The following is a 14,785-nucleotide window of genomic DNA, read 5'->3' as shown; positions in this document are numbered from 1 at the left end:
CCACAACATGGTGAAGCAGGTCACCCCATACTGACAAATCCCTAAAGCTCCGCCCCTTACAACATAGCAGGTGTGACAGCTCTACCTAAGACACAGAGGCAAACAGACACAGGAGCCTGTCAAGATGAGTAGACAGAGAAGTATGGCCCAAAAGGGGGACGGATCAAGGTTCCAGTGGGAGAACTAAGTGAAGAGGAAATAGCCAACCTCACAGACAAGGAGACAGCCAACCTAAAACAGACTTCAAAACACTGGTGATAAAGATGCTCACAGACCTGACAAGATATCCTTGAGTACAGCAAACATAGAAGGGAAGAAGGAAAGGCTAGGCTAAGTAAATGAAGGAAAATCCACAGAAAACCAATGGTGAAGGGAAGGAAACTAGGGTTTAGTTCAATAATTTGGAACATAAGGAAGAAATAAACAGTAAACCAGTAGAGAATAAAGAAACAACTGAAAAAAACGAGAAGAGGTTTAGGAACCTCTGGGACAACTTTAAACGTGCCAACATCCGAATAATAGGGGTGCCAGAAGGAGAAGAGGAAGACCAAAAAATTGAAAACTTATGTGAAAAAATAATGAAGAAAAATTTTCCAAATTTGGCAAAGGAAATAGACATACAAGTCCAGGAAGTACAGAGAGTCCCAAACAAACTAGATCCAAAGAGGACCACAACAAGACACATCATAATTAAAATGCCAAAAGTTAAGGATAAAGAGAGAATCTTAAAAGCACCAAAAGAAAAGCAGAGAGTTACCTACAAAGGTTGCCTATAAGACTACCAGCTGATTTCTCAAAAGAAATCAGGTGATGAAAAGCAAGGACTTAAAACCAACATTACTCTATCCAGCAAGGCTATCATCTAGAATGGAAGGGCAGATGAAGTGCTTCCCAGACACGGTAAAGCTAAAGGACTTCATCATCACCAAGCCATTATTATATGACACGTTAAAGGAACTTATTTAAGAAAAAGAGGATCAAAACTATGAACATTAAAATGACAACAAACTCACAACTATCAACAACTGAATCCAGAAAACAAAAAGAAACTAAGCAAACAACAGGAACAGAATCATAGGTATGGGGATCACTTGGAGGGTTATCAGCTGGGATAGGGATGAGGGAGAAATGGGGAAATGGTGCAGAGACTAAGAAGCATAACTGGTTGGTACAAAACAGACAGGGGAGAGTGAAGAATAATATAGGAAAGGGTGAAGCCAAAGAATGTATATGCACGACCCATGGACATGAACTAAGGGGGGGTGGGATTGCTCAAGTGAAGGAGGGTACTGGGCAGAGGGGAGCAAAAGGAAAAGAAATTGTGACTACTCTAACAACATAATCAACAAAATATACTTAAAAAAAAAAAAACCTGCCCTGGCTGGCATGGCTCAGTCAATTGAGCGCCAGCCTGTGAACCAAAGGGTCGCCAGTTTGATTCCCAGTCAGGGCACAGGCCTGGGTTGTGGGCCAGGTCAGGTCCCCAGTTGGGGGGGTGTGTGAGAGGCAACCACACATTAATGTTTCTCTTCTTTTCTCTCTCCCTTCCCCTTCTCTAAAAGTAAACAAATACTTTAAAAAAATAAATAAAAATAAAAACTTTTCCACAGGACAGGCCATTTAATAACATTATATATTTTAACACTATGGTAGATACATGTGTACACACCTGTATTTATTTCTGAAATTTTACTTATGCTTAAAATATTTCATTATATTACGGAATTGAAGTTTTTATATTTCAAAGATAATACACCACCATATTAAAAGTGGCTGTATTCCAGAGATAGATAATGAGTGATTTTGATTATTTTAATCTATATGTTTATGTGCTGGGGGGTTAATATTTTCCAATTTTCTTCTCAATGAATCTGGATTACTTCTGTAAAGGATAGGTTCTGGATTTTTATTTTTTTCTTTCAGTAGTTGTAAGAAAGATAAGTTTCCCTGGACATCAAATTAGAACATCCCAATATCCAGCAAATGTTTCAGGTGATCCTCACAAAACGGATGAAAACAAAAAATATTTACATAAATAGGGCTACAAAGGAAAAATGCAAGATTCATCTCAACAGCTCTATGGACACTTATGTTTCAAATAAAGAGAGAACCTTCAAGATTAGTGAACCAGCTTTATTCTGTGCAAAGGGGCCACGGAAGCCCATCTGGAGGGACGCGGCAGTGCGCTCTGCCAGCGTCATCCCCTGACGCCAAAGCCGTCCTCTAAGGGAGGTGGCATGCCTGAGAGTGTCTTCAATGTATGTAGTTGTTTCTTTCCCATTTCCTTTGTAACATTTCGCTGATTTCAATTCCATATTAAGCCGTAAAACTGAACATGAGTTAAAAAACGTAGTCGATGGTTCTCAGACACAGACATGTTCTTAAGCCCTCTTTACCAGGCTGCAGTCTGTTCCTCATTATCAAAAACAGACAAACGCGTTTTTGTCTGGTGGTTCCAGGGGTAAGAGAGAACACCTGTACTTAAAAACCAGTTACATAGCGCAACTCTGAGAACGTATTAAAACTGTCAGGCTTCAGGAAGAGGGAAAGACTATTGATACGGGGTCTCAACGGTTCTAAAGGAAACAAATTTAACACGGAGGATAATGAAATCGACAACATGAAATAGGAGACAGTAAATCACATGTAATTCCGTGTTCCGGAGGCCACGCACGGCAAGGAAGCCCCAGGCTCACGTTCCACCCTCAGGCACGGCAGCCTTTACCTTACAGAGCCTGCCAAAGCCACCGCGCGCGCCCACACAGGGCGGGCTGGGTGTTCTGCCACCCTGTCTCTCGTCCCCGAGAAAACAAGCTCTAAGACAGTGGACACAACACGGTTAGAAGCTCAGTTCCCATGAGCTTGTGACAACTGAGGTTCCAAATTAACCACAGATCTAGTACCATATCATTTGTTAAGACGCCATCCTGAAAATTCCTCCCATTCCTTTACAAAACTTAACGCGAATCTGAAAGACTCTGAGGATAAAACGAGCAAACACCTGGTCATGAGTTCTCAGGGACTTTCCCAGAAATGCCTGTGCACTGACTGCATGAACAAACTGGCACGTGACATATTCCCCAAAGCATGCAGGGAACAGCGTGACAAAGAACTCAAAAGATTTGTATCCATATCATCAATCCTCAATTCTCATAAAACCTCCACTTAGTACACACAGCGCCTACTCTCCCTTGCTCATGGGGCAAAAAAGGATCCCGTCTTGGCACCAAAAATCTTGAAAAAGGTAGAGATATCCTCAAGAATTAACAGACAATATTTCTACTGCCGAGTCCCCACAGCTGATTTCTGTGCAATGTTAAAAACAACTGTTCCATATACACTGAAAACAACAAGTCCTAAATATCTAAATGACCAGTAAAAAGACATATAAAGTATCTATAAAATTAAAATTCTCATCACGTAAGACTTTCAAAAATACTACTACATTTTGTATCATTACTGATTAGCAGTGTATCAGTTCACTGAAGTCAGGAGCACAATGTATGTGCCTTCTCTGTTTGATTCTCTAAGTAACAGATTATATAGCTTAAATAAAGAACTTAATTTTTATAGGCTCATAAATTTTAGTACTTAACTGCCAGGATTTCTTGGAAATGTTTAAAGAGGACTCTGGATCTCAACCAATATTACTTCTTTGTGCTTTGTATACACAGTTAGAAGTAATACCAAGGTCATTAACAGAGAAGAAAGGCAAGCAATTTCCACAAATAAGAAAGTAAAACACTGTAACACCAAGGGGAAAAAAACCTATCTAAGGGCATTAAACTTGAGGTAAGCGCACATTTAAGCAACGTACAGCCAATTACCTTCACTGAATTCATTCAGCAACTCTTCCTTGGTCCAATTACATGAGGTTATTAGGAAAAAGCCTTCCACTTTCAACACCCTGGAGAGAGATTTCACATACTGCTTCCTCTTCTCAGTTGCACGGTCAGGATTAAGGCTTATGGCATCAAAAGTCCCCGTGTCGATACAAACATGAAATCCATACAGCTCTGCGGAAAGAGTCAAAAAGTCTTCCGCCTGTATGAAAAACCAATGTGTATGTGAGAACAGTGAGCACACAGCCTTTGCTGAATTTAAGTGACAGTCGGTACAAAGTTACAGATGCAAGTACACATTCGTTATGATGGCATTTTACATGTGATAAACATATTTTCAACTTTACAGCTAACTTTTACGTGCTTCATTCCAAGAACACGAAAGCTGAGATCAGTAAGAGAGACTGACACTCTTTCTTGGACATTCCAAGTTTGGAAACAAATCAAAGCCAGGTGTACGGCCTAATAACACCAGCACATGATGCAGCTCACGGTCATTTCTGCTGCTAAGGAGAGTATCTGACATATTCTTAAAAATGACAACAATTATCTGGCACTCAAACAGGTCACTGGAAATAAGACGATTTTCCACTTAGATTATAAATTGTGTGACCTATCGTAGGAAAATAAGTCTTCTGCCCTGACTCAGCAGCTGGCAGAGCAACTGATGGACAGAATGAATGGCCTAAAGCTTAAAGAAACTAAATGGCCGTTCAACCTGCAATTACTTAACTTTATAAACATCGGTCACTTTAGAATTTGGAAGTCATACATCAGCATCTCATTCATTTTCAATAATCACTGACATTATAAGCACTTGAGATAGTGAGGTATTCAATTTCATAAAATACTCAAAATAATCTGCCAATAAACTTAATTCTAAAAAGCTACTTTGAAAAAGGAATTATGCAATTAGCTGATGATTATTCATACAAACTTTATAAAGTAATCATAGTGTATTATCTGAAACTCCCTTATTGACTTAAAAATGTGGACCTTAGTTTCCATGCATCGAAACACAGGTCCTTAACTCCGGTCCCTTACGCCCAAGGAGCCACTGGACTAGAAGCAAAGTAACGGCCACCAATCTAAAGAGCTCAGCTGGAAGGTGTTCTTATCCTAAATGTATGAAAGCACACATTTATTGAACAAATACTTCGTAGACACCTATCAAATGCAGGAATTTTTCAGGCCCTGGGAATATAACAGCAATCAAAAGAGAAAGGCCCACTGTAGAAGAATATATCTTATATCCTCTAACTGAGAAGTAAGTAACAAATAAGGTAAACATGTAATTTCAGATTAAGTGCTGTGAAGAAAATACAAACAGAATAACGAGACGGTGAAACACTGGGAAGAGCAGTGTGTCGGGAAAGGCGGTCAGCAAAGGCCTCCTGAACAAGGCAGGGGCCCCGCAGAGGTCTCAGTGCGGAGGGGGAGCCAGACGAGCTCAGTAAGGTCTCCACTCTGCTAGGTGTGGAGCATCGGGGACAAGACGGGGTGCAGGGAGGGGCTCTGTAAGGCTGGCTTGGGTTTAGATTCCATTGGGAATGCAATGGGGAAGTCCTGGGAGGCTGGTGAACAAGGAAGTCCCAGAGCTGAAGAACTGGTCTGTGTTGTAAAAGATGACTGGGGCCACCATGACAGTCAGCTGGGAGGTCCGAGGGGGAACTGGGAGGCTACAGTAGTGTCCAGGCAGGAAAAGATGGTAGCCCGGGTTTGGGAGGGAGCATTGGAGCGTCGGAAATACTAAGGAATGATGATATTCCCGATTTGCTTCGAAGATAATATCAACAAAATTGGATACAGAATTTAAAGGAGCCCAGGCTGGTGTGGCTCAGTGGACTGAGCCCTGGCCTGCAACCAAAGGGTCACAGGTTCGATCCCCAGCCAGGGCACGTGCCTGGGTTGTGGGCCAGGTCCCCAGTTGGGGGCACGCAAGAGGCAGCCACCCATTGATGTTTCTCTCCCTTTCTTTCTCCCTCTGTTTCCCTCTCTCTGAAAAAAAAAATTAATTTTTTAAAATCTTATAAAAAAGAACTTGAAGGGAAGAGAGGAATCAAGGATGACTTCTTGCATTTTGGATTAGTGCAACTGGTAAATGAATGGTGGGACCATTGGAGAGATTGGAAGGGGCTTCGGGGGCGGGGGGTGCAGGTTTAAGGAGGAAACCAGGAGCATCATTTTGGACTAACTGAGGACTATTAACTACACAGTTGTTACATAATCCTAGAACTCAGGGGAGATGCCTGAGCTAGATGCATAAACGCAGGAGACATCATCTCCTTACAGATCACAAAAATAAACCAAGCTTTGGTGGCAGTGTCCCACTTTATGCACTAGCAACTTTTCAATCTAGTTAATTCAAAGTTGGGTATCATTAGCGTGTCTGCAAACAGGAGGGGGGGCGGGCGAGGAAGCAAGCAAACTTGCACTCAAGGAAGAAAACAGCTTCCCCAAGCTGACTAGACTGAAAGTTCTTTAAAACGTTTCATTTTGGACCGTTTATGATTAATATACTTTAGAAACATTTCAATTTTATAACTTTTATTAGAAATAAAGGTAAGTTATAGTAATACAAGTAATAGTTACCTTCAACTTAATGTTAGATAAACCTTCTTTCTCTATAATACTTCCTGAAAGCTGTATTGCAGAAGGAGAGTAATCGATTCCAGTAATATTAGAGAAACCAAGTTTTGCCTAAAGACAGAGAAGTAATTTTATACTTTAGTTTTAAAAAGTTTTAATATACTGTTTTGCCTATGAATTATAATATGCCTTTAGGACTAGGACTATTTTATTTATTTTCAATAGATCAGGTAGCGTATACCATCCAATAATCTCCAATGTTTAAATTTTATTGTAGAATCAAAACAGAAACTAAACTTTAAATTTATAGAATGTGACAATTCATTTGTTTTTATAATATTTGATTTCTTTTTCAAAAGGAAATTCATTTTCTCAAAGAAAATGAGAATACTTATATGTTCAATATTTCTGCCTTCAAGCAGAAAAATGTGGTATTAACTCCTGATGTTGATATGCTCTAATTCATATGTAAGTGTGTCATACATAAATTTTACTTGTTATATGAATTAATTCAATCAATGGATATGAAATAAGTTCTCAGTTTTAAATGTTCACTCAGTGTTAATTATAAATGACACCTTTCTCCAACACACATGTGATTATTAACCACCTTATATTTGTATAATATTTTTGTTGCAATATTTCATACGTTTCAACAGATCTTTACAAAACACCGTGAGGTGGGGCCAAAGACCTGAAGGAAGCTCACTGGACGTAAGAGTTGGAGACTAAAGCTGTCTGCCGGGACTGACTAGCGCTATGACCCCATCGAAGGGTGTCTGGCACCCGTGGCAAAAGCATGGGGGCTCCTGACCTTCACCCCCACCACCCATGCTGAACATTCCCAGACCGATCAGGCTCACAGTAATCTCAAAGGCTACCTGGAGAAGGAAAGGAGTGCAAAGTGCAGTGCAGCCTGAACTTCCCTTCCAGCTCTTCACAATTTACCGAACGGTTACTCCCTTCAAATGTATCCTACTCCAGCACCATCTATCAAGACGCGCCCGACTTTCCAACCCTAATCTAAACTCGAGTACGCTCCAATTATTCCCACGGGGCACTTTGTTTCCTTTGATTAAAGTCTAATACCCTGCTCCGATGCCAGCCTCCTAGGCCTCCAGCTGTCTCACTCCACCCCGTCTGCGGCCTCTGTTCCCCTCAACGCCTTCTCTGGCGGACCCCGAACATGACGCTAAGAACTGCCTCTTACCGACTCCCTCTTACCCCGTGCCTGTTTGCTCTTCCAGTAGAACTTAGAAAAGTCATAAACAGATGTTTTAAGGTTCTAGAACAATCATCCGAAGCCTCAAAATAGCTCCCGTTTTCATGTTCAGTTTCTGGCGCTCGATGAGAAATAAGCAGACATTCAAGGATACAATAAATGACCAAAGCCAAGGGGAAAAACTGGCATTAGAAAAGGACCCACAGAAGACCTCAATAAAAGAAGGGTAAGAGACAGATTTTAAAACAATTGAAATAAATAACAATTTAGAAAATTTTGATAATTGAAAACTGTAACAAAAGAATCACATAAATAACAGAAATTAAGAATACAACCATAAATTTAAGAAATTGAAGGGTGAGCCTGATAGCAGATTAGACACAGAAAAAAATTAGGTGATTGGAAGAAATGTCAGAATATCTGTTAAGCACACAATGGGAGTAAGAGTAGGGCAAAAAATTACCTTCAGAAGACTGACAATAAGACTGACAGTTGACAATAAGTCATAAGGAATGAAAGCCAAAGCTAATGAAAGAAAAATGCCAATCTAAAATTACATAGTATATATAGGTATCAAAAATGTCCCTTAGGAATAAATGCAAAATAAAGACATTCTCAGATGAAGAAATGCTAAGAAAATTCCTTGCCAGGAAACCTTTTCTAAAATAATTCCTAAGAAGTTATTCAGACAGCCCTGGTTGGATGGCTCGGCTCTCTCTCTCCCTTCCTTTCTCTCTAAAATCAAGCAGCATATCCTCGGATGAGGATTTATAAATAAATAAATAAAAGCTAACAAACCCAAAGGGTCCAGAAAGAAACCTGAACGCATACCATGTTGCCTGACATGTGACAGAGGTGCAATTGGGGAAAGGAAGATCATTTCAATAAATGGTGCTGGGTAATCTCAATATTCATAGGGGAAAAAATAAACACGGACCTTTCTCACAACATAAACAACCATTAATCAGGTCCCAAATGTGAAAAGGAAAACAATAAAGCTTCTAGAACAACACACAGAAAAATATATTTATGACTCTGGGGAAGCAATGATGTTACTATACAACATTTTAAAAGCACTATTCATTTTATTTAAAATTTTATTTATTTTTAGAGCAAGGGGAAGGGAAGAAGAATGAGAGGGAGAGAGACATGGACGTGCAAGAGAAACTCAGATAGATTGCCTCCCCTGTGTCCCCATCTGGGGACCTGGCCTGCAACCCAGGCATTGTGCCCTGACCCGGAATTGAACCGGCGACCTTTCAATCTGCAGGGCCAGCACTCAATCCACTGAGCCACACCAGCCAGGGCTTTAAACATTATATATTAAGCTTTAGTGAAATTAAAGAACTTCTGTTTATCAAAAGATACTATTGCAAAAGTGAAAAGGCAAACCACAGATTAGATAAAGGGATTTGTAATACAAAGGTCACATAAACAGAAATGTAAAGAACACCTATAAATCAGTAAGAAAAAAACTTAGTTGGGAAAAAACTTAAACAAGCATGACACAAAAAAGAAATAGCCAAACAGGCCTGGCTGGTCACCAGTTCAATTCCCAGTCAGGGCACAGGCCTGGGTTGCGGACCAGGTCCCCGCGTGGAGGCATGTGAGAGGCAACCGACTGATTATCTCTCACACATCAGTGTTTCTCTCCCTCCGCTCCCCTTTCTCTAAAAATAAATAAACAAAATCTTTAAAAAAAAAAACAAAAAAAGAAAGAAAAAGAAATAGCCAAACAGCCAGGAAAAAAAAAAATCATGAAAATATGCCCAACTTATTTAGGGAAATGAGAATAACCCATAAGATACTCCTACACACCTACAAATCACTGCGACTGCATAACCTGACAAGACCAGGTATTGGCAGGGACGCGGGGTGACTGGGATCCTCACATACTGCCAGTGGCACTAACCAGCAGAACCGTTTTCGGAAAACTGGTATCGGACACAACCACGCAGTACTGGGAGCAGGCCTAACGTCCATCAGCAGGAGAATGAATGAATGAGTGGATGAAAGACTAGATAAATAAGAAAACTACGGTTGTTTTCATGTAGTACATGGCTATGCTGCAACAAAATGAAGCAATCTAGCATACACACCACAAATCCCCATTCTGCAAAAAAATCCAGAGGAAAAATAAAATACAGATTTAGTAATACCATGATACCACTTATACTGAGTCAAAAACAGACAAAATTCAATATAATGGAGAAAGGATAATCTTCTCAACAAATGTCAAATGGAACAATTCAACATTCATGTGCCAAACAAACAAACAAAAAAAAACCTCACCCAGTATCTCAAACCTAATACAAAAATTAACACAAAACAAATCAAAGATCTAAATGTAACAGGAAAAGATCTGTAGCTTTAAAAAGAAAATATACAAGACCTATGTGACTTTGGGTTAGGCAGTTCTTTACTATGACAATAAAAGCACACTCTATATGAGAACAATTAATAAATGTGACTTCATCAAAATCAAGAACTTATGCTGTTCAGAATATACTGTTGAGAGAATTTTTTTTAAAGTCAAAAAAATGGGAGAAAACATTTACAAATCATACACCTGACAAAGAACTTACATCCAGAATACAGAAAGAATTCTCAAATCTTAACAAGTAAACAAATAGCCCAATTTAAAAACAGCAAAAGATGTGAAGACACATTTCACCAAAAGAGAGATACAAGTGCCGAAAACGCACATGAAAGGTGCCCCACATCATCAGTCACTAGAGAAATGATCATTAAAGCCACAAGGAGAAACCAGCACAGCTAATATCAAAACCGGCTACGGTGTCACAACAGAAGTCAGAACAGCACTCACGTCCAGAATGGAAGGAGTGGGGCGGGCACAAGGACACCTAATGATGTTTTCTTTCTCAAGCAGGTGGACGAGTTTCACCAAGGTGTTCACTTTGTAAAAGCTATACACTTATGACCTGCTTACTTTTCTACATGTATATCCCACGTCATTTAATAAGTTCACATTAGAAAAGTAAAGAACTTCCCATAAGCTGGGTGGCTTCACCAGTGAATTCTACTAAACATGTACAGAAAAAGACAACCAAGTGCCAACAAACTGTCAAAAAACAGATTCTGCATTAACGATGCCAGCACAACCGGAGAGCAAACCTTAACAAGGACACACTACAAGAATGAAAAATTACAGGACACTCTCTCCCACAAAGTCGCAAAAATCCTAGATGAAGTATTAACACACTGAATCAGGTAATATATATAGTTGGGTTTATTCCAGGAATGTATTTAACATCCAAAACTGATCACTGCAGTTCAGCAACATGAACAGACGAAAGGAGAAAATTCATATAATTATCTCAATAGATACAGGAAAGGCATCTGATAAACAACAAGATTCATAAGAAACACACACACTCCTAGCAAAGCAGAAATAGGAGGAAACTTCCTTACTCGAGTTCACAGTTATCTGCCAGCCGAACTCATAAGCTAACACCATACCTAACAGTAAAATATTGAAAGCATCTTCTGGAAGAGGGGAAACGGACGCCTCTGTCACCGTTTCTTTTCGACACTCTACTGGAGGTCACAGCCAGTGTAAAAAAGGAGGGGAAGTCCTAAAGGGTTGGAAAGGAATTGCGAGAACTGTCATTATTCACAGGGTGCAGATTAACATACGTATGTAAAAAATCCAAAAGAATCTACAGTTAAACTCTTAGTCTCAAAGGAGAAATCATCAGCTTCTACAAGTAAACTATTAAAATCCAAAAGAATCTAGAGGCAAACAACAGAATACATAATAAAACTCTGGTGTCCTTGTACAAAGGAAGCTTTCACAGCAATGAACGTGAATGAACTGATGCCACCTGCAATGACACCAGTGAGTCTCACAGAATGTGAGCGAAAGACACCAGAAAGAACTCGCAGTAAAGACTTCCCCTCCCGTATGCAAAAACAGGCAAAGGAATCCACAATCTTCACGTTCCTACTGTACCTTAAGAGGAAGAAGGGGGCAATTTCGAGAGGACTGGTAAGGAGTTCAAGGGGAACTCTGAGACTCTGGTATTCTACTTCTTCACCAGGGAGATAGTTACACAGGAGTGTTCACTCTGTGATAACACACGGAGCCACGGTCTTCCAATTTGTTCACTTTAATACATACATACTATACCTCAATGGTTCAAAAATGTTTATTACCAATTTTTCTAATTTCATTGCACTGTCTGACACATTTTCACAGCTCCCTTTAGCCTGAAAGTAAAACCTAAGTGCTCAGGCAGGGCGTACTATGACATGGCACCTACGCTTAACTCAGTCCTCACCTCTGTCCACCCCCCACACACACCTTACATATTAATTTCCCAAATTATTCACAGGCCCACTACATGCTAGGCTGCTGCAAGCCTTCCTTCCTTTAGCTGTTGTTGCCACTGCTTGAGATTCTCGCCCTCTGGACACCCCACCCACACTCAGTACAAAAAGTCATCTTCCTTTTATATGTATAGATTTCTGGAGTTTTCAGCTGGAAGAAACCAACAGAAATTGCCTAGTCAAAATCTTTAGGAAAGAGCTGAAGCCCAGAAAAATTAGTGGCTTGGGCCAAGCCAAGGCGATGGTGGGAGGTACCAACACGAGGACTCAGATCCCCGGCTTCTCCTTTAGCTCCTTCTCACGACCCACGCAGCCTCCCTCTTGCACCACGTGACTTCTCCAAGTACATGGTATGACTGCTTTACTATCTGAGATTTAGATGGTCAGTATCCTCGACTGCAAGTTTTTCAGATTTCATTTAAAAATTTGGCTCTAACGCGTAAATACTAAAAGTACCAACAAGTTCAACCAGGAAAGCACCATTTCCAGTTCCAATATCAAGCACTGAAGCATCCAATGGAATCTTGTGTTTCTGTATCCACCTTATCAGTCGATTTATACTCTCTTCCCCAAACCTATTAGAAACAGAGAATGAGTTAATTAAACAAGAAGCATACAGAGCAAAGGTTGCAACTATATTCCATTTAAGCACAGTATTCAACATGCTCAATTAAGCCTTTTTTGAAAGTAAACAGTAATGTTTGTGAGTGCTTAAGCTTCACCTCTACCATTATTTTGGAAAAGAAACATACCCAAGAATAGAGTAGAATAGATCAGGTCAGTATATTAGTTGCTAATGTTTCTCTACATCAGCATTAACACTTGTATATATCGATGGCTCAATATTTTATTTTATTTTAGTTTTTTAAAGATATTACTTATTTATTTTTGGAGAGAGGAGAAGGGAGGGAGGAAAAGAGGGAGGGAAACACCAGAGTTTGGTTGCCTCTCACACGCCCCCAACTGGGGACCTGGCCCACAACCCAGGCCTGTGCCCTGACTGGGACTCGAACTGGTGACTCTTTGGTTCTCAGGCCAGCACTCCATCCACTGAGCCACACCAGCCAGGGCTTATTGCTTATTTAAAAAGGACAATGATCGTAAGAGAACAATTTCATAACACTATCATCAAATTTAAATCAGGACCATTAAAAGCGAGAGGTTCTTTAAATCTACCCACTATAGACAGAATCAGTTGAAGGCTGCCAAGACTTTCACGCCATCTTTCTCTGGGAGATGCGCTTAAAAGATAAAGACACACACAGGGTCTTCTGGAATGTAATTCCACTCCTTTTTGTAACTCACCAGATTTCTCCTCTATCTCCGTATTCTTGGAAATTGTTCAGTTCTCTCTCATAGACAGCATCCCAACTACAGAAATGAGCAAATGCAAAGCAAGAATCTTCAGTTAAACTGCTTTATGAATTAAATGTATGTTTCTGAGACCTTACAGAATTGATGGCAGACGTTTAAGAAACATTATAGTGTTATCCGTAAGTGCGCACAGCTCAAACCTCTTAACATCTTCGGGTTCATAAGAATGAAAGACACAGACCAGCAGAACAAGGGTGTGCATGGAAAGCACGTGGAACGACACGCGACACCCAGAAACGCCGTGATGTGGCTTCCAAACACACGCGAAGTGGCTGTTCAAGGGTCCCCTCGGTCCCAGACAGAAGTCCAAACGTTTCCGTGTAAGGCGTGCGGAAGCGAGGACTTTCCTACCAACACACCGGCTGCTCACCAGGGAACTCGCCAAAGCTAAGCTCTGCTTCGGGGCCGTGTAAGATTCGCTCTTGCTCCTTGGAAGTAGTCCCGCTCCCCCTCCGCCGTCACCGGCCTTCCCGTCCTCCTGCATCGCCCCGGACTCCCTGCCCCGCGCACCCCCGCCCCTGCCCCCAGCCGTTCATCCCTCCGCCTGGCAACTCGCTAAGTCGTCGCTGAGCGTCTGTCGTAGGTCAGGTCACTGTCTGCCCCCCCGGCCAGCCCCCTGCGCCCCCGCCCCCGCCCGCGGCCGCTGCCCCCGCCCAGCAGCCCGCGGAGCCGGCCCCGCCCCTCCCAGTTCAAGGCCCTAAAAGGCCTCCCCGGGGTCTTCAGAGCCCGTCCCGAAGCCCACGAGCCCGTCAGCTGTCAACCCCTTTAAATGTCTCCTAATCGTCCCCAAAGGGGCCCCTCGGGCTTCCACGCCTGCGAACCCCACCCTTGCCCTCACTACGGCGGTCCTTCCGATCCCTCCCATCACGCGCCCAAGGACCTCCCCATCTTCCGAGACCCCCGGGGCCCAGCCCTCCGGCCCCCGCTCCGGGCAGCGCCGCTCACCCTGCCCTGCGCCCCACTCACTGCTCTCGGGTCCCCAGCGGCGACGGGGCAAAGTCGCCCCCTCCGGGACTGCCCTCTCGGGACCGCGGCGCGACCTCAGCGCCTCCTCCCGCGATCATGCCGCTCCGCTCCCGGGCCTGCCGTGCGGCCGCCATAGAGACGTGCGCGGGCAGAGCGGACGTGCGGCGGGGGCGCCTCTAGGCCCTGCGGAGGCCGCCCTCTCCACTGCTCCCGGCGCGCCCGGGGCCCAGGCTCCGCCCCGTCCCCGATCCTGGGTCTCAAACCCAGACGTGGCCCGGGCTGCGCCTCGCCTCCCTCCCGCGCCCCCTGCCTCCGACGTCGGATGCGCCCGCTTCCTCGAGGTGCTCGCCGACACGCCCCTATATTCGGAAACTGTCGTTTGTAAGGGACTATTCAAGGTACTGGCAGTGGATAAACCACACTAAAAACTAAAGCTAACGCT

At 42.5% G+C, this 14,785-nt stretch overlaps 1 protein-coding gene across 8 annotated transcripts in view; it reads right to left on the bottom strand.

Moving 5' to 3' along the window:
* Nucleotides 1-14,516, bottom strand: part of EEF1AKMT2 (EEF1A lysine methyltransferase 2) — a 62,407-nt gene extending 47,891 nt beyond the window's left edge. For 3 of the 8 annotated variants that reach the window (XR_016511259.1, XR_016511258.1, XM_090278703.1), the window contains exons 1-5: nucleotides 14,344-14,516; nucleotides 13,309-13,374; nucleotides 12,464-12,578; nucleotides 6,435-6,542; nucleotides 3,828-4,044 (exon numbers count right to left, since the gene is read on the bottom strand). Coding sequence is in view for 6 of the 8 variants with exons in the window: in XM_090278703.1 (XP_090134829.1) it covers nucleotides 3,828-4,044; nucleotides 6,435-6,542; nucleotides 12,464-12,578; nucleotides 13,309-13,374; nucleotides 14,344-14,477 (640 nt within the window). In the remaining 2 variants the exon portion in view is untranslated. Of the gene's footprint in view, nucleotides 1-3,817; nucleotides 4,045-6,434; nucleotides 6,543-12,463; nucleotides 12,579-13,308; nucleotides 13,375-14,343 lie in introns of all 8 variants that reach the window. The other 5 variants (XM_090278705.1, XM_090278704.1, XM_090278709.1 and 2 more) reach the window with 3 other exon arrangements.
* Nucleotides 14,517-14,785: the final 269 nt, after the last annotated feature.

Source organism: Furipterus horrens, unplaced genomic scaffold (genome assembly GCF_987537825.1).
Source record: "Furipterus horrens unplaced genomic scaffold, mFurHor1.1.pri manual_scaffold_5, whole genome shotgun sequence".
Lineage (NCBI taxonomy): Eukaryota > Metazoa > Chordata > Mammalia > Chiroptera > Furipteridae > Furipterus > Furipterus horrens.
This window is presented reverse-complemented; position numbering and strand designations above follow the sequence as displayed.